The sequence below is a fragment of the Lepidochelys olivacea genome (assembly GCF_965140295.1).
Source record: "Lepidochelys olivacea isolate rLepOli2 genome assembly, chromosome: 6".
Taxonomy (NCBI): Eukaryota; Metazoa; Chordata; order Testudines; family Cheloniidae; genus Lepidochelys; species Lepidochelys olivacea.
In genome coordinates, this window is record NC_140416.1 from 114,220,083 (window position 1) to 114,239,499 (window position 19,417).

Below are 19,417 nucleotides of genomic sequence, written 5' to 3' on the forward strand. Positions count from 1 at the left end.
TGGTCTTAAAAATCTATGAAATATAAAAGGAGGTATAAAATCACCTGCTCTGAAGAAAATGAGCCCTGTACAGCAGCCCTGTTGAGATCAATGATAGGCTTGCCTGAGCATGGACTGCAGGATTGGTTCCCCTTGTATTTTGATAGAAGATCAAATATTCCCCGTAGCAAGGGAAATTTAGCACTGAAGTATCTACATTTATACTCAAACAGTGGGGGCTCAGGAGCTTTGTTTGAACATAGTAAGCCAAATCCTGAGGCCTCTCCTTTGTTTTTGCTCACTTCAGTAGGAGTCTGCCTGAGTAAGGACAGATGAGGCCCATATATTTCATAACAAAAATCACAATACTGTTCCTAAGGAAACACAGCCTGTTGGGGTTAACATTCTATAGGATCTTGGCTATTACCCAGAATAATTGCTTTTGTCTACTTGTCTTGGGTACTTTCAGAACATTTCACATCACTCTTTCCCCTCTTTCACAGAAGAATAAAGACTGTAATATTATGACACCCAGTACTGTGGCACATGCCAAGTATAGCAAGAAAAACACCAACAAAATACAGTGAGCATTACGAGCTAAATCTGTCTCCAGTGCATAGCCCATAGTGCCCTGGTGCCAGTGTAGACTGATCTGTGGAGAGCCGGGGAGAAGGAATCCTCCCCATAAGACAGTCCGCAGTGGCTAATGCTGCCTTCAGAACTGCAATAACTCCCACTGCTCCTGCACCCTCAGCTGACAGAAGCAAGCCTCCAGTCCCCTCCTATATGCATAGCCTACTGCATGTTAGTGTGCAACAAGTGTCTCTGCAGAGGAGTGACAACCCCCTGCATGAGGTCCCAGGTTGCTTCCCTCCTCGTTCTGCATACACATGTCTACTGTGATCAGAGCCCAATGCAACTATCACTGTGGGGAGTAGGGACATGACAGGATTTACTCCTAGATGTATCTGAAATCAGCAATAAGCTAGAAAAAGCTTTTTCTGGTGTTTTTTTTTTTTAATGTCCATTGTATACTGCTCGTTTATAATCCAAAATGCATTAACACTAACACGTCTAATAGATACTGTGAAACAAGACATGCATTCAGCAGTACAGTACCTGATAATTACTACTGTGATCCAGCCCAGCTTTCATTGATTTGCTTCTAGAAGCAGCAGCAGTTTGAGTTAGTTCCAGCCGGGCTTGCAAGTTGTTAAAGCACTCGAAGAATACATCAGTACTTCCATCGGCACAAGTAATAGACTTTAAAAGATCATCCTTTTTATCTCTGATATCTGTGTGAAGTTTTTGCAGCTCTAGAGAGAGAGTCTAAAGGATTGAAAAGAAGAGAAGGCTAGTGAAAATGGTCCTTGTTAGAGGAAGATTCAACTTTTAAAAACACCAGCAGGACTCAGGTCGCTACTTTTACTCAAATATAATGGGCCTGATTCGCCTTCTCCGTGTAAATCCACTGACTTTGTGGAGTTACTCCTGATTTACACCAGTGTAAGTGAGAGAGGAGACCTACCTATTTCACTGTAACAGGAACCCATTGACGCCCATCCATCTATGCTTTGGTGCGCTTACCTCACACAGTCCCTGCTGCACAGCAGCCTCTTCACTGGAGAGCACGCAGGTGTTTAACATCTCTTCCATGTTGTTCAAACACTGACTGATCGCCAAAAGCAGCTCAAAGAGCTTTCTGTCCAAATTTAAGGACGCTTCCCCGGCCCCATTTTCCTGGATGAAGACAAGTTATAGCATTTTTCAGAGCTTCCAACCAAGTCAGAGATGATACTGAGCAAGAACACTGATTAAAGAAATGTGTGTAAAACAGTGAAATATTATCCAACTCATGCTATTAGTAATAAACAGAGGTAGTAAAATACTGAATGGCTAATTTGGAAACAGTCCTCACCCTAACCTTCTATTTTGTACCCATGCAATATTGCAGACTCAACCGAAGTCAGTAACATGACCCGTTATCTACTGTTGCAATTTTGATGTGCAAATGACATCACTTGTGCCAGCAAATGTTTGCATCAGGGCAATAGCTAATGTTGGGGTTGAAAAATGAGAAGCTGCTTCTCAAAATCCAGACCTGATTCCGCAGTGCATTAAGAACCTGACCAAAGCCCGCCTCTATAATACACTCAGTTTTGGGGAACATGGTTACTGACTAGCTGTGCTTCATTGTGCTAAAGCTATGTCTAGCTTTCTAGAAGTCCTTGTTGTTAGGATATAAATATTCAGGCCTGTCTGTAAAGGCCTATACTCTAAGAATTTAGGTGTATTCTTATCACTTGGCTAGTTATAGAGGTACAAAAGAAAGAATCAAAATCACTGTCTGCCGGTGTAAGGGCCTTCTCTTACTGTGACAGTCTGAGGCCCTGTTCTTAGGCTAAGGCCTTTGGCTAAGCAGCAGAGGCAGACATAAGCTGGGAAGCGAACGGTCACATCCTCACATTCCAAACTAGTCACATTGAAATAAGGTGCTATTCGGCTGTTAGGAATACAATCCTGTCCTGATAGTGCCTATCACCTCCAGAGAAAGGGAAGTGCCTAGAAAATGTAAAAGGAAACTTAGTTTGATAGCATCCTGTCTGGCAAGAACTCACTTATCAATAGCTGGGATGTGGAATCCTCACTTCTGTATTGTTTTGTCATTATAGTTCTCACTTTGCTGTTGTTTGTCTCTATAATCTCTGTCTGGTTCTGTGATTGTTTCTGTCTGCTGTATAATTAATTTTGCTGGGTGTAAACTAATTAAGGTGGTGGGATATAATTGGTTACATAGTCATGTTACAATACATTAGGATTGGTTAGTTAAATTTCAGGAAAATGATTGGTTAAGGAATAGCAAAGCAGAACTCAAGTTTTACTATATAGTCTGCAGTCAATCAGGAAGTAGGTGGGTGGGGGTGGGCATGCGGGTGAGGGAAATGGGAACAGGGAATGGGGGTAAGAAAATTGGAATCATGTTTTGCTAAAGGGGGAAATGGGAACAGGGAATGGGAGTAAGGAAGTTGGAATCATGTTTGGCTAAGGGCAGGAATGGGAACAGGGACACAGGTGTAAGGCTCTGTGGTGTCAGAGCTGGGAAGGAGGATACTAAGGAAGGAAACTGGAATCATGCTTGCTGGAAGTTCACCCCAATAAACATCGAATTGTTTGCACCTTTGGACTTCGGGTATTGTTGCTCTCTGTTCATGCGAGAAGGACCAGGGAAGTAAGTGGGTGAAGGAATAAGCCCCCTAACACTTGTCATTTTTGGAATAACAGAGCACGTGATTTGTACCTGTGTCTGCACAACATTTGCTTCTTGGCTTAGATCTCCAAGCTGCATGGTGTAGGTTTTCAGTTCCTCAACAGTTGGGATTCTAATGCTACATACAGCACCTCTCGGCAGAATATTCAGTTTTGTTGCAATCTAACGTTTGGAAAAGCAAATTACAGTTAGATTAATGATTCAGATTAAAAATGGAACCATACTGCTACATAATCTTTTTAAAACAAAAAATTAAAATAACACCATCTGGATCCTATGGGTCACATTTTCACTAACAGGAAGGAAGCTCACCTGCAAAAAGGTTTTCATACCTGTTGCATCCACAAAAACCTATTTATGTGCACGCAAAGGTGCCACTTCGGCCTCTGGCTGAAAACATAGCCCTGTGAGTTTCAGTCTTTCAAAACTACAGGCTGCAGTCCTCAGTAAGGTAACCCCCCTGTTTACTTCTGTTTGAGTTCTCCCTGAGTGAGGACTGCATGTCCTTCACCACTCATGACCCTCCTTGAGTAACTGATATTGTCCCATGTAATGGAATCATTTCTGAGAACACAAAATATCAGCCTGTTTGTAGTTACTAATTTTTTTTTAATATCAACGAACAAAACTAACAAAAGTACAAGTTATTCATGTTCTCACACAGTAAAAACCTGCAAAGTCATACTAATAATCTTCAGTCCCTACAGCCCAAACTTTGGCTTTGACATACACCATGTACGTCCTCATAGAGGACAATCAAGTCCCGCAATGGTGAATGTCAGGACAGAATTTGTCCCTGAGATCAATGTTTGCATCTGCAAGAACTGGGCTTTAATCTCTATCTAGGCTAGGAGTTGCGCACCTAACTCCCCTAGGCTTCTTTAAAAATCCCAGCTGAAATAAAAAAAGACAGCATCAGGCCTAACCAAATTCATCTAGATGGCCTCTATGCTACTTATTACACTCACCACTGCAGTGACACCATCTAACAAAAATTTAAAGAAAAGCACTAATGACTACTCATAATGGCTTTCAAGGATGAGCGAGAGAAACAGTAATACTAAAAATGCCTAGTAACGATACCCCTGACTACTATAAATCACGATTTCAATTGGACAGCTATGACACAGTTTTCAATTATTTAATGATGTTAAGAGAGACAATATGACGATACAGAAAGCGAAATGTATTCATTTATGCCTTTGCCGTATCTGAGTAAGGAGCACATATTAGAGGTAATAATTATTTTGTATTGGAAGGAACATAAACGAACCTGAGGGTCAGCAAGCTGACACAGAGGAGACTTCATCGTAGAAAACAGCTCTTGTTGTAAATATTGCCACTTATCACCAGTCTGGTCCTTTAAAAATGGACCAGCAAAGTCACTCCTTGGAATAGGTACGTTATTGCTGTGTTCGGGGAACATGATCATAAGAACAAGGAAAGATTAGCATATCAATAGACTGTTACAACTGTGTGTATAGAATTATCTCCCTTAACCTACCCTCCTTCCCCACATATACCCACAGTAAAACCAACAGAATGTGTGAATTTAGCCTCACCCTTAATCACATTTTTTTTTGCCACTCCCTTTCCTCCCACTTTTGTTTTGCTTGTTATCCACTTCGGCTATAATCCTGTGAAGATTTACATACATGCTTAACTTTATGCATTGTGAACACTCCCACTGCCTTCAATGATTTCTTGAATTCAGTGAGATAACTCCAGCATGTAAATTTAAGCTTCTACTCATATCCTTGCAGGACAGGGGCCTTAAACTGTCAGCTCGTTGGGGGTAGGGTCCGTACCTCCACATGCCTGTATAGTACTTAGCATACAGTTGGCACAACAGAAATAATAACTAATAAGAATAATCTTCCTTCAAGCTTTCCCTTTCATTCAGTACTAGCTTATCACCAAATGTTGTGTTAAAGAGGTGAAATAAAAGATAGTGGGTTTTTAAACAATACTATTATGATAGAGAAAAGCCTTCAGTGCATATTTATACTCCATGGCTGTCAGGCGATGTATTATTTTTAATTACCATCAGCATAATCTTCTAAGCAGCACCACAGACATTTAAAAGCATGGGAATGATGTAGCATACAGTGTTGGGGCAGAATGAAATGCAGCACAGCAGAAGGCTGAAGTAGCAGGTACAGGACAGGCACGACATGTGTAGCTACATGCTGCAGTGAAAGGCTCCGGCAGTGGGGAGGGCTCTGACAGGAGTCTTTCCCCTCTGCCTGAGCTTTTGCCTGCTGCCAGAGACTTTCACTGCAGCAGGGAAAGGCCCCGGCAGGGGAGGCAGCAGGACACTACCCTGCTAAAAATAACAGGGTAGACAAGGAAGGCACTGTTTGGGTGGATAGAGAGCTGTGTAGGGTAGATACCTAGGGGGTCAGGCGTGCCTCACTCTCTGTGCTTCTATTTATACCCATGCTAGCGGGGTGTGCAGTGTCTGTACTCTACACACTGCCTAAAAGTAGATGTATCTTAAGGCAACAGGATACATAACTATAGGTGATAAGTGCATACATTGTAAAACTTTGGCACGCATTTGGAATTAATTAATTGTAAAGCATCAATAACATGCCTGTAGGGCAAGTTTCTTCCAACTCAACTCAGTTAGAAGTTGGCTTATACCCTGACGTACGAGGGATTATATCACTTCCCAAACTCCCTTTTTTAAAATCCTTACTATTCTAACTCTGGATGTTCTCATTATCCATATAAATGTCCAGTCCTTTTTTGAATATTTTGAATACTCTTGGCCTCGGTGATAACCGCAGGCTAATTGTACACTATGTGTGAAAACTTCTTACCTTCTACTAGTTTTAAATTTGCTGCTTTTTACTGTCACTGAATGTCCCCTTGTTTTTGTATTGTGAAATAAGGAGAATAGAGGTGCCTGATCTACCTCTGTATATAAGTTTTGTTGTCATGCCTACCATAGCTTATGACACACAATAATAATAATTATTAATTATATTACCATAGCATATAGGAGGCCTAGTCATGGACCCGGATCCTATCTTGGTAGGTACTGTACAAACACACTTGAGTTATGTAGCAATTTCAGGGGATACTACAGTGTGAATTGGATCTCCACTAAATTGCACAGCTTTTGACAGATTTTTTCCTTCTGTAATTTTTTTTTTTTTTTTGGCAACACACCCCTGTGTGAGAACCTCCTGTGCCTCAGCAATCCTGCAGACCATATGGTGTTTGGAAGACATTCTCAGTGACTAATTTTTCTATTTTGTACCTTGAATCTAACTTCTGAGTAGTGCTGTCATCAAAGTTTGGCTGCATTTTTTCTACATAAAATTTGATGAAGTCGACAAGATTATTTTGCTCAGTCAGTTTTAACGGCAGATTCTGGAAATAAGGAATAACATGAATGATAAAGTAAAGTGTGTAAACCATGTTCTTCTCAAAGGATGGTCTTGGCTGCTCATTTAACAAAAATAAATAAAAATAATTACAGCTACCAAAACAAAAAGCAACTGATTATATACATGTGAACTACACATAACTTTATCAAATACATAACTTTTCTTAGATGATATAACATTATGGAATTGTTTTTAACCTATGTTGAGATCTAAAAGCTAATAATAAAACCATAGAAATGTAGGGCTGGAAGACATTTCAAAAGGTCTTCTAGTTCAGCCCCCCCATGCTAAAGTGGGATTAAGTATATGTAGGCCATCCCTCACACGCGTTTGTCGAACCCTATTCTTAAAAACCTTCAATAATGGGATTCCACAACCTCTCTAGTTGCCTTCACTGATGGCTATCACATCATGGCAGGAGAACAGAGCATACTGTGAAATAATGGACCATATCTTTCCATTCTTATTCTGGCAAAACTCCCATTGAATTCAATGAGACTTTTGCTTGAGTATGAACCACTAGATTTAACCGTGTGACTTTTAATTAGAAGAGGGAGTTGAATTAGAAATTCAGCAACTCCAGGCTCCAGTCTGGATTGTTTACTTGAGTAATCTTCAAAGAGAGAAGGCACAAAAAGGAAAAAGCTGATTTTCAAACAGCAGAATCTACAGTGTTACTTACAGAACCGAGAACTTGAGCTCATATTTTTAATCTGCTAACAGTAACCTTAAAAGCCACTATAGGCTAGATTGTGGGTAAAATTTTCAAAAGCACCTCAATTACACTGGAGCCTCAAGTCCCATTTTCAAAAGTGACTTAGGTATTTATTGCCAGATTTTCAAAGATATTTAAGTGTTTAAGGTGCAGAAAAGTGCCTAGTGGTATTTTCAGAAGTTCCTGAACAGGTTCATCACGTGTTTAGGTGCTTTAGAAAATCCCACTACATGCCTATATGCATCTTTAGACACCTAAATAATTTTGAAAATACGGCCCTTAGGAACCGAAGTCCCACTCACTTTCGATTAGAGTTAGGCTCCTAAGTGCCCAAGACACTTTTGACAAGTTTTTCCCATGCCTCTAGGCACAGCCATGATCAAGGTGTGCAGCGTAAGCTGCCCCGCTCCAGGAGTGCCCTTTGGAGGTACGCACCTCAGACACACCCCTCAAGGCTTTGTCCACACACAAAAGCTGCATTGCTTTAGTTAAATCAGTGCTGCTTTGTGTGATGACTCTTTTACATCAGTTTAGGCCTGTTAAGTAACACTCACTGTTCCCGCCCCCCAGCTCCAGGGGGGTAGTAGTTTGCTGCTAGCATCTACCAGGAGCAAACTACATCACCTCCCTCTCACAAGCTCAGCTGCACTGGTCAGGGTGTTGGGGGTGGAGCCAAGGCTCTGCCCATTCCCTGCCCCCACTCCCCTACTCCTGGCAGTGCCTGCTTACTCCCATGTGCCCAGACCCAAGGCAGGGTAACCCCCACAGAAATGCAGGGAGAGCTCTCCCTCCCTGTGGAGGTGTATAATCCAAGTCAAAGTCTAGCCCTCGGAGTCAAGCATATCTGAACAAAGCAGATAATAGACAACTACTCTTTGTATTTATGGGATGAGCAGCAGGATTACCTGATGCTGCTGCAAACCATTACGGCTGCTGAAAGGTGGCACATCAGTGGTAACAAGGTTGGATACTTTGGAGCTGCCAGGCTGAAGAAGTTCTGAAGGGATCCTTTCACTGTTGTTGAGCTATAAAGCGAGACAGTGTTTTGTGAAAGCTCTCAGAAGTCAAAAAGTGGCAAAACATATGTGTGTAATTTAGGGAAGAGATGTTATCATGACAGGCTCTGAAAAATACACTGGGGATGAACCAGGGATGATCTCTCAGAAGGATGGGACAAGGCTATTAGTTTAGCCTTGCTGCAAAGATATTTGTGCTGTTTCACCTGGGGAGAGCTTGAATTTATTCTCATCTTCCAGTAAAGTCCTTTCTTTCATTAGTTCACCTCCCCATACTGTTGGTAGCAGAATTATAGGAAAGTACGGTTTTGGAAGTTTCATTGACACCAACTCTTAACACTTTTGCCTGAATGAACTATGGTGAGGTGCAATTTATGCATGTAAAACTAGCTTCCAACTTCCACATGGTTCATATGGTCTGGAAGTTGTGTAGATTTTCTGCCTGGTGATACTTGTAGAGGAATGTTGGTATTCAACAGGAGAGTTTAGCACCACCAGTCCCTTCCCTGGCTACCACTACTCACCTTTCAGACAGCTCTGTTCCAGGGTAGGTGAGCCTGCAGCTGTCTTTGCCAATGCACCCACCCCTAGCAGACTTTCTTGAAGCCATCATAAAAAGATGGGGTGGGGAACTAGCCCCACAGCTGTAACTGACTGCCAATAAATGAGTCAATCTAAGCAGAGATATTCAGAGAGATACTCAGATGAGTACTGAATAGGCACAGAGAACAACCTATTCCTTCATCGATGTTGGAGATCCTCTAGTGGAAGACACAGGTGGGGCAGTGTGGGAAAGCTTGCATTGTCACTGCCCTTGCTATTCCTGTTCTCTGAAGAGAGGGCTACAGTCTTGGAATTGTCCTCTTGGAACCTTTCACCACCAGGATCTCTATTATACATAACATTTTTTTAAAAATCTTAAAATATTTTTTTCATTCTCTCTCATTTTGGCTCATAAAACCTTGACCTCAGACACTGTGCTCTTTAAGCAAAACGAAATCATTCAGAGAACCACTAAAACCATTACAAGCAGCAAGCTGCGCATAATTATACAGCACTGTGAACTAAAATGACAGTGACAGACATGCACATTCATTTGCATCCATCCCTTAATTTCACAATGTCTCTTATAACTAGTCCTCTGAAGCCCTCACCTATTACAGCACAATGTCTCACTCACAGGACTTCAACTAGTATTCAGGCTTTTTACCTGTTCTTCACTGTATTTGTCCTGAAGCATCACCTGGACTTTTTCCAAATTGCACTTCACATCCTTGAGCTTCAAGGAAAGGGCCTCTGCTTCTTTCTGAGGGCCTGCACTATCTCCTTGCTGCCTATCTCTGCAATCTTCCAATAAAGAAGCAACCTTTTGTTCAATCTCTGATAACATAACCTAGGAAATAGAGCAGTTAATTATTCATCTTTACCAGCACAACTGCCTAATACTCTGTTCACACTTCAGCTGTTTGCTTCCAGGAGCTGCTTGAGGTAAATGCTGCACCCCTGACCCCCTTCCATGCCTCAACCCCCTGCTCCAGCCCTGCTCCTGCTCTCTGAACCCCTCGGTCCCAGCCCGAAGCACCCTCCTGCACTCCAAACCCCTCATCCCCAGCCCCACACCAGAGCCCGCCCTCCCAGCCAGAGACCTCACCCCCCACCCCCACGCCCCAATCCCCTACCCCAGCCCTTATCCCCTCCCACCCTCTGAACCCTTCGGTCCCAGCCCATCATGAAATATTTGTTTGCCACAAAGGTACTGACAGACTGTAATCAGGTCACCCCTTAACCGTCTCTTTGGCAAACTAAATAGATTGAGCTCCTTGAGTCCTTCTCTATCAGGCATGTTTTTTAATCCTTTAATCATTTTGTGGCTCTTCCCTAAACCTTCTCTAATTTTTCCATCCTCCTTTTTTAATTGTAGACATCAGAACTGGACACAGTATTCCAATAGCAGCCATACCAGTGTAAAAATAGAGGTAATATAACCTCCCTATTCCTATGCGAAATTCCCATTTATGCATCCAAGGACTGCCACTAGCCTTTCTGGCCACAGCATCTCAGTGGAAGTTCGTGTTCAGCTGATTATCCACCATGATCCATAAGTCTTGTAAGTGACTTGGCAGTCAGTGAGTGAGGAAAGGAAAATGTTCTGGCTATATTAATACAGTACAGCATTTTTTTCTTTTCTTTTTTAAACTTTTAATTATATCCATTTGCAAAGCCAGAGATATTCCAGGAGTTCAATTCATGTTATGAGACTAATACTTAGAAAAATACAAAATCTGTTTATTAACTAATATATAAAGAGGCATGTTTTAAAAAGGAAGCCGTTTTTAACCATCTACAGAAGCAGAACAGGATACCGTTAGGGCCAAATTTTGACTTCAGGGTTTATACGGAAGAAGTCCAAAATGTCATGGCTAGGTAAAGAACCATACTTGTGGAGATCATGGTCCACAAATCCTCTTACCCTTTGACCTATAGGTGCAGGCTCTCCATTCCAACAGTGATAGTAAGAGCATAGTTACAATGACACAGTCATCAAGATTGATTTGCTTTGACTGCATATCTGAGCTTGCAGCTGCTATGTGCTACTCCCCCTTGTGCTACGAGGCCTTGCTGAGACCAGGAAAAATGTTGCTTTTTGAGTTCCAACTGTCAAATTTGAGCTAAATATTAAACTCTGACTATATTGGTATTAAATAGGGTTTATAGTGGAGTCAAACTAGTTTTCCTAGTTTATATAAGGCCCTGGTATGAACCCTGAGTGAATAGGCCAGTAGTCATTTGTAGTAGTGGAATCAGGCCCAGTACATAAATTAGCTGAGAACATTCTCATTGATTTAAAATGGGCATCTTTGTATTAGGCCATTGTGTTCCCCAAAGCTTGTCATTGCTGCAGATAGTGACAGAGTGAAAAGATCCACACTATCTCTGTGAAAAGGAATGAGCTGTAGCTACGGTAGCACGCACAAATATAAACCTGTCCAGTTGCAGGGTTGAACATCTAGGTTCCATCTAGGAAGACCAGATAGCAATCGTGAAAAAACGGGACAGGAGGCAGGGGGTAATAGGCACCTATATAACACAAAGCCCCAAATACCGGGACTGATCTTATAAATCGGAACATCTGGTCACTCTAGCTCCATCTAATCCTGCAAAGACTTATGCAAGGGAATAATTTTATGTACACTGTCTTCACATTGACTTCAATTGGACTATTCTTACTGCAAGAGTAAAGCTCACACTTAAGTCTGCAGGATTGGGCCCCAGGGAGCAAAACAAAAATTTACATTTTAGGAAGAAATTTTAGAGCACTTTTACCTGAAAAGCCTACACTAGAATAAAATGGAAATGTCAAATGGTTAGCAAATTCCCTGTTCAGTAAACAAGCTTTTATCGTGACTGAGGTCACTGTCTCATTAAAAAAAAAACAACAACCTGCCTTTTTTTAATGAATTTAAACCGGTGAACTTTTTATACACATTATACACATTGGGGTGGAGATAGCTCAGTGGTTTGAACATTGGCCTCCTAAACCCAGGGTTGTGAGCTCAATCCTTGAGGGGATCATTTAGGGATCTGGGGCAAAAATAAGGGACGGTACTTGGTCCTGCTGTGAAGTCAGGGGACTGGACTCGATGACCTTTCAAGGTCCCTTCCAGCTCTATGAGATAGGCATATCTCCATACTAATTAATAAAACTATGCAAACCAAAATGATCTGTGTAAGTTACAGTAAATCTTTCTTTACAAAACACAAATTTGTTATGCTGTAAATCCTATCTAAGATCTCAGATACTAAAATATACAGACAAGGAAACCGAATGTGTACAATATGGTTTAAAAAAAGGTAATTGGAAAAAAGCAGCTAAAATCAAAACCAAGTGGTTCCTCTTCACTACAGTGTACGGCAGAGCACGCAGGAACAGGAGCCTAAGCAGTAATTGTAGCTTTTATGCAAACACACCTATTGGGGGAAGGGTGATTGGTTTAGCTGGCAGCAGTGAACTTTGACCACTTGATCTTACCTGGCAATCAGCAAGCTGCTGTTCCACGATCTGCTGCATTTCAGGGCTCTGAGTTTCTGACTCCAGGGACACTTTAGTTTTGTCTAGCCACAGCTCCAGCTCAGCAACCTGTATCTGGCAGACATGGAGGATCTTTTCAGGCTCAGGCCTATTGCTATCCACTGTTTCCTTTGATTCTCCTGGTTTGTTCTGAAAGCACTGGCAAGTGTTTGTGTCAGAAGAAGGCGTGTCACCCTGAAGCAAAGGACATTCAAACACAGAAAATCTATCAGCGGAAAATGTTTAACTTTGGTATACCAAGAGCTATGAACCTGCACTGGCAGTCACCTTATTCCCAGGTTAAAACAGAAAGAAAAACCCCAACAACTACGCTGAATGATCATATGATCTGGTGCAAAAGGTTTCCAAGCAGCCAATTTGCATTTACACAGGTATATCTGAGCACACAGGAAGAACAATGACTCATGGTTCATTAGCTAGCTATCCCAGAGGATAGGTATTTTTCTGTGAGTTCAATGCAAAGTGTTGTATTCTAAAGCACACAGAGCATGCAGCTGGGAAATACTTATGTGCTACTTTTAGGAGTTCAGTTCCAAATAAACTTTAAAAGCATTCTTTATTTAGGATGTAGGCTATACAGAAAACATTGTAGAGTCTTAACTCAAACCCACCCTTGAATAACATTTCTCTTTTATTTATCTTCACCCTAGGAGCAGCCTTTAACATTCCGTGATAAACACAATTTTCTTAAGTTTTGGACAAGCAGGCAAATTTTCAAAAATGCATATGCAGGTCGGGGTTGTGCACACACAGGCATAGACATGCATGTGCAAATCTCTAATTTTCATTTGCGAATCGAGTGCGTAAGGCAAGTGTGTGCAAAAATACATACATACATCTGACAATTAGGTCCCTAATATGGTAGTGCAGGGGTCGGCAACCTATGGCACGTGTGCCAAAGACAGCACGCAAGCCGATTTTTAATGGCATGCTGCTGCCTGCCAGGTCCCAGCCGCCGGCCCCGCTCAGCCCGCTGCTGAACCCAGGCTGGCAGCGGGCTGAGCTGGACTGGGACCCTGGCGGGCAGCAGCGTACCATTAAAAATCCTACCCGCCCCGGCCCGCTCTTCTCCGCACCCCCTGCGGTGGCAGGGTGAAGAAGCTTGGTCCTGTCGGCTGCTGCTGCAGGGCAGGCAAGTTCCCCCTCCCCCGCCTCTTCCCCCAGCCCTGGGTTCCTGCCCCTCCTCCTCTCCCTCCCTGCCACCGATCAGCTGATGGCCCTTGACAGGGAGCGGGAGAAGCGGAGCTGCAGCATGCTCCCTGCTCGGGGAGGAGGCGGAGACGAGGTGGGGACACCGCGTTGGGGAAGGGAGTTGGAATCAGGGCTTATCTCCTCCAGCCCCCTGCCGTGAGCTGCTCTAGGCAGGTGGCTGGGAGCACCCCCATGAGCCTAGCCCACATCCCCAGCCCCCTGCCCCCCCCACACACTCCCAGCCCTCTGCCCTGACCCCTGCACCCCCCCGCCTTCTGTCCTGACTCCAGCACCCCCCTCACACCCAGCCCCCCCACAACCCCAGCCCTGACTCCAGCACCCCCCACATACCCAGCCCCCTACACCCCATGCCCTGAGTCCTGCACCCTCCTCACATATTCCCAGCCCCCTGCCCTGACTTCTGCACCCCCCGCACCTACCCAGCCTCTGCCCTGACCCCTGCACCCCCACACACACCCAGCCCTCTGCCCTGACCCGTACACCTCGCCACACACCCCAGCCCTCTGCCCTGACCCCTGCACCCCCCCACACTCCCAGCTCCCTGCCCTGACTCCTGCACCCCCCACACATACCCAGACACCCCCACACCCCATTCCCTGACTCTTGCACCCCCCACATTCCCACCCCCACCCCTCGCACCGAACGGGAGCTGCCCATGTAAGCACTCCACACCCAAACCTCCTGCCCCAACCCTGAGTCCCCTCCCTCATTCTAGCTCCTGGCCAGACCCTGCACCCCAACCCCCAGCCTGCTCCTTCACCCCCAGACCTGTGCTCAGTGCACCCCTACCCTCAGCTCAGTGCAGAGAAAGAAGAAGAGAATCGGCTAGAACCAGGGAGAAGGTAGGTACCCACTCTATGTGGACAGGGCCGGGACTCCAAACCGGCAGCGGGCTGAGCGGGGCCAGCAGCCGGGACCCTGGCTGGCAGGAGCCAGCAGATGGAACCCCAGACCAGCGGGCTGAGCCGCTCAGTCCACTGCCAGTTTGGGGTCCCGGCCACTGACCCCAGTCAGCCCACTGCCGGTCCGGGGTTCTGGCTGCAGGCCCCTTGCCAGCCGGGGTCCTGGCCGCAGGCCCCGCTCAGCCTGCTGCTGGCCTAGGTGAATGGAACCCCAGGCTGGCAACGGGCTGAGCGGGCTGGCGGTGTAAGATCAGCATTTTAATTTAATTTTAAATGAAGCTTCTTAAACATTTTGAAAACGTTGTTTACTTTGCCTACGACAATAGTTTAGTTATATAATATATAAACGTATAGAGAGAGACCTTCTAAAAAACGTTAAAATGTATTACTGGCACACAAAACCTTAAATTAAAGTGAATAAATGAAGACTCGGCACACCCCTTCTGAAAGGTTGCCAGCCCCTGTGGTAGTGGAACGATAACTGTTTGGTCAGACACACCAACAGCAATAGTATGGTATTCACTGGCTTTTGAGATGTGAGTTGGTGGATGACAAGACAGGAAAAGTACATTGTTTTAAATATTACACTGTGTTACTTTATTAAATAAGTAAACATCACTTTTGTTGCTTGTCTCTTAAGTGGTCTGGAACATGGCCATTATGAATTAAACACATAAAAGCAAAGAAATCCTAATTTAACACTACACATCCAGGAACTGATTAAATATATACGTGTGCAAGTGTGCTTGCGTGTGTGCACGTGCCTACACACGTGTGGGAGTGGTATTAGGAAGTGTCAGCTGGGATTTTCAGCTTTCGGTCTAGATATATTTGTTGTTATGAGTTCACTCACTCAAATACACATGGAGGGGTGAAAGCAGATTCATTTCTTTTTGGTTTTTAGACTAGGATTTTTTTTAATGTATCTTTTAATACAGGTCTTAAAACTGTACTTGTTGGAAAATGGGATTTCTATCCAGTGGGAAACATTGACATTTTCAAATTTGTTTACACTCTGAATCAGAACAAAATTTAAAAATTTACCATGGAATAGAAATTCCAAAAACATTTCAATTCAGACAGTGAAATGTTTCATTTTGATAGTGTCAAAACAATAATATGAAATATATAGATGTAAGCAGTGTCAGGATGAGCTCCACCCTGACATCTGGTGGTGAGGTGTGGCAAGTTGTGGAAAAGAACTTCAGGGGCTGATCTCATTTGCATAGGCACACCCACCACGCCTAGAATGAGACCATAGCTGCCCAAATGGTCACTTTGGCTGCTGTGGGATCCCCAGTGTCTCTGTTATTGGGGCAGGAAGAATAAATTGTTATTACCCTGATTATGGGAACTGTGCTTGGAACTGTACGTGGCCTTTTGTTATGATGGAGGGATTCACCATCAACTAAGTAGCACTCGCTAGGCAAGGGTCATGGGTTCCAAAACTGTGTGAATGGAGAGAGGCTGGGGACAAGTATTAATACTTGGTGGCATGGGCCCCCTGGTGAGGGCCTTACATGCTAATTGCACTTCCTCCTCTCTCCACTGTGGAATATCAGAGCTAATTTTGATTTCATTAGAAGTCTAGTTATAGGCTGCTGAGCTCACTTTGGGCTGACAGTGCACCAGCACTGGGGCTCCCCTATTATAAGCTGAATTCACCTAAGAGCTGAAATCACTGAGTGTTGTGTTAAGTAGTGGGGGAGCCTGAAGATATATTGTGGAGCAGTTTGCGGGACGGCTGGTGAAGCAGTTCGATGCGGCGCAGTGTGTGGATGGCAGGAGCTGCTTGTGGGCCGTGGAGCTGAGTGAAGGAGTTCGTGGGGCGGCTGACGGAGCGGGGCGCAGCTGAGTGAAGGAGTTCGTGTGGCAGCTGGCGGAGCGGAGCGCAGCTAAGCGAAGGAGTTCGTGGGGCGGCTGGCGGAGCGGAGCGCAGCTGAGCGAAGGAGTTTGTGGGGCGGCTGGCGGAGTGGAGCACCGCTATGGGGCGGTCAGCTTCAGATCACGTAAGGTGCCTCTTACCCCTGTCCCATTTCCACCCAGGTTGGGAGGTAAAGCTCCGCAGATAAACTTTCGAACTCTGGGGCTGCCCTGACCAGGGACAGAGACTTTTGGGGCATTGGACTTTTGGGACTTTGGGTGATTTGGGGTTGCTGGACTCAAGAACCAAAGGGAAAAGGGCATGCCCCCAATTTGCCTGGGGTGGGTTTTTTGCTCATGGGTTGTGTTATGAATCCTGTTGGTGGTGTTTCCCCAACATAATGCCACATTGTTTCTCTCTGTTATTAAAAGACTTTTGCTACACTCAGACTATGTGCTTGCGAGAGGGGAAGTATTGCCTCTTGGAGGCGCCCAGCAGGGGTGGTATATATTGGTCCCAGGTCACTGGGTGGGGGCTCGAGCCGGTTTGCATTGTGTTATTGGAATGGAAGCCCTAGATATTGAACCCAGCCCTTGTTGCTGCCAACTCTGACGGGCAGAAGGGTTACATAAAATAATACATAAATATCATAGTAAAATTAAATATAAAAGTCAAAACAAAATTGAAACAATAAATTCTAAACAAAATGAGAATGTCAAAATTAGTTGCACTGATTTTCTCCTATCAAAATGGTGTTGAAATCAACACATTCCCACAAACCTTTCAATTTAGCTGAAACTTTCCAGCTAAAAGGTGGAGTGGTGGTGGTGATATAACACTTGAATTATACCAGTATAGCTAAAGTGGCTTAATTGTTGTGTATAGACAATCCCTAAGTACAGAACACAAATAAACCCACTTCCTAAATCTCTATATACATGTTAAGCTCTGCTGTCAATCATTATGCTCTACTGGTCTTCCTTAAAAGCAAATATATTGTTCGAGATGGGTTAAGCAGTAGTGTATTTGTATGTTACCAAGAGACCCAGCCAGCAGCATGCATTAGAACAGTTTCACTTCCTTTAACTTAGACTGAATTCCAAGGTATTTAATATTTTTCTACAGTAGCTCCAAATGTCTTCCCTGGTGGGCTTGTCGCAGCACCAAAATAAATGCACATTGGTCAACTGCACACTGAACTCGATTAGCCACCTGTCAGAACACATACAGTATTTCAATTATCAAAATCCTGGTCTATCTGACTAAAAGTATTCCTCAAGAGAAAGCAAACTGATTTAGTGTTTACAGAAATACATTTCCTTCTGTCTCCATCCAGTAAATTTATGATCTTAGAAAGAAATTAGTTTAAATCACTATGTATAACATAATGTGTGTGGGGAGGCGGGGACTGGGATCGAATCACAAAGTTGGCAAAATAACTATTCAGGACAATTCAAGGAAGGAAGACCTCTCCAATGGAAAATTTACAGGAGCAGTAAGGGACTTTGGCAGCAGTGGTGGCTCTAGATCCCATAGTGCTTTCCTCTACTGATAGCTAGAGGGGAAGCAACTGCCTGGCTGTCACAGGCAACGGTTCTTCTGAGTTTTTGTTCCACTGGCTTTGATATGGGGAAGAAAGGGGCAGGGGAAAATGGTGAAAGCTCATAGAGATGCCAGTACAACATATGGGCACATAAGATCTCAATAATCATCCTGGAAATAGTATGTATGGTTTCCTTTCTAGGACTGACTTTACACTAAATCTGAGGCTGCATCTCTCTTCCTACAATACTTGGGGGTTTCCTATACAAAGAGGAACTCTTTTTATGTTCAAAAAAGACATAAAATCAGAAATAGAAAATTCTTCCAGATAATAAGAAAACAGAGAAAATGGACACCTAGGTCGTGTCACATGGAATGGTCATAAATATATCACCATCGAATCCCATTTCCCATAGTATCAATAAAAAACCAGTCATGAAAAGTATTGTGCAATTGGTTTTTCATTTTTAACATTGTAAATGTTCATTAGCTGATGCTTTCTAGCCAGTACAGAACAAGTGGTGACATGCGGGAAACTCAATCTAATCCATCTCCCCTTCAACCTACAGTGACTCAGGCTCCTGGATTACTAATCTTTTCTCCAGACCTACTACTTCTGGGAGAATACTGCACGCCTACAGAATTCACATCCCCTGCAAAAATTTTTTTTCCTCCACAGAAAATACATTCTGCCGGAGAGGTGCTGCAATTACACCTTCACTCACCAGGGGCTGCTGTGGTGCCCAAACAGAGGGCAGCCAGCCAGCCCGGAGAAGGATGGGGAGAGGCTGCGTTCCTAACAGTGCCCTGCCCAAGGGGCCAGGAAAGGAGGCACGGGAACGGAGGTGGGGGGGAGACAAACAGAGTGCAGCACACAGGGTTGCTGGGGGGGGGTCACAGACTGGGATTCAGAAGGGCCAGTGAGTGGACAGACTGGAGTGGGGGTTGAATGGGAGTGTGGGTGCAAGGCCACATGGGGATGGAGAGTGGGGGTGGCCGAGGGTTCAGGGACACATGGGATTGGGGGAATGGCTGAGTGGGGCTGCAGGTACACATGGGGAGAGCGGTAAATGTGCCTGACTGAATGGGAGAGCCAGGGTCTGCATGGGGGAGGCTCCCCAACTCTCTAACAATCTCTTCCCCACCTGCCCCCCAAAAAAACGGTTCCATATTTCCCACACCCAACAATCTTCCAGGTTCACGCCCAGGCTCCTGCTCAGCAGTTACTTCCCTCTCCCTCAGCTCCTCCATTACCCTGATTCCCCCAATCCTTTGCACTGCTTCTGAGGGGTGCAGGAAATACATTTATGTATTTTAGTTTAAATGAATTATCACTCAAAGTTCTCTATTAATATACTTAGAAAGGAATCTATTTGTCAAAAAACATTTCCTGAATCTTTTTTGTTGTCTATATTATTACAGACATACTTG

General features: G+C 44.1%; 1 protein-coding gene across 1 annotated transcript in view; it reads right to left on the bottom strand.

The window, feature by feature from the left end:
- Window positions 1-19,417, bottom strand: part of SYNE2 (spectrin repeat containing nuclear envelope protein 2) — a 272,335-nt gene that overhangs the window by 91,834 nt on the left and 161,084 nt on the right. The window contains exons 68-75 of the mRNA XM_084632047.1: window positions 12,407-12,640; window positions 9,587-9,769; window positions 8,266-8,385; window positions 6,516-6,628; window positions 4,521-4,656; window positions 3,278-3,409; window positions 1,567-1,719; window positions 1,099-1,308 (exon numbers count right to left, since the gene is read on the bottom strand). Coding sequence (XP_084488173.1) covers window positions 1,099-1,308; window positions 1,567-1,719; window positions 3,278-3,409; window positions 4,521-4,656; window positions 6,516-6,628; window positions 8,266-8,385; window positions 9,587-9,769; window positions 12,407-12,640 — 1,281 coding nt within the window. The remainder of the gene's footprint in view (window positions 1-1,098; window positions 1,309-1,566; window positions 1,720-3,277; window positions 3,410-4,520; window positions 4,657-6,515; window positions 6,629-8,265; window positions 8,386-9,586; window positions 9,770-12,406; window positions 12,641-19,417) is intronic.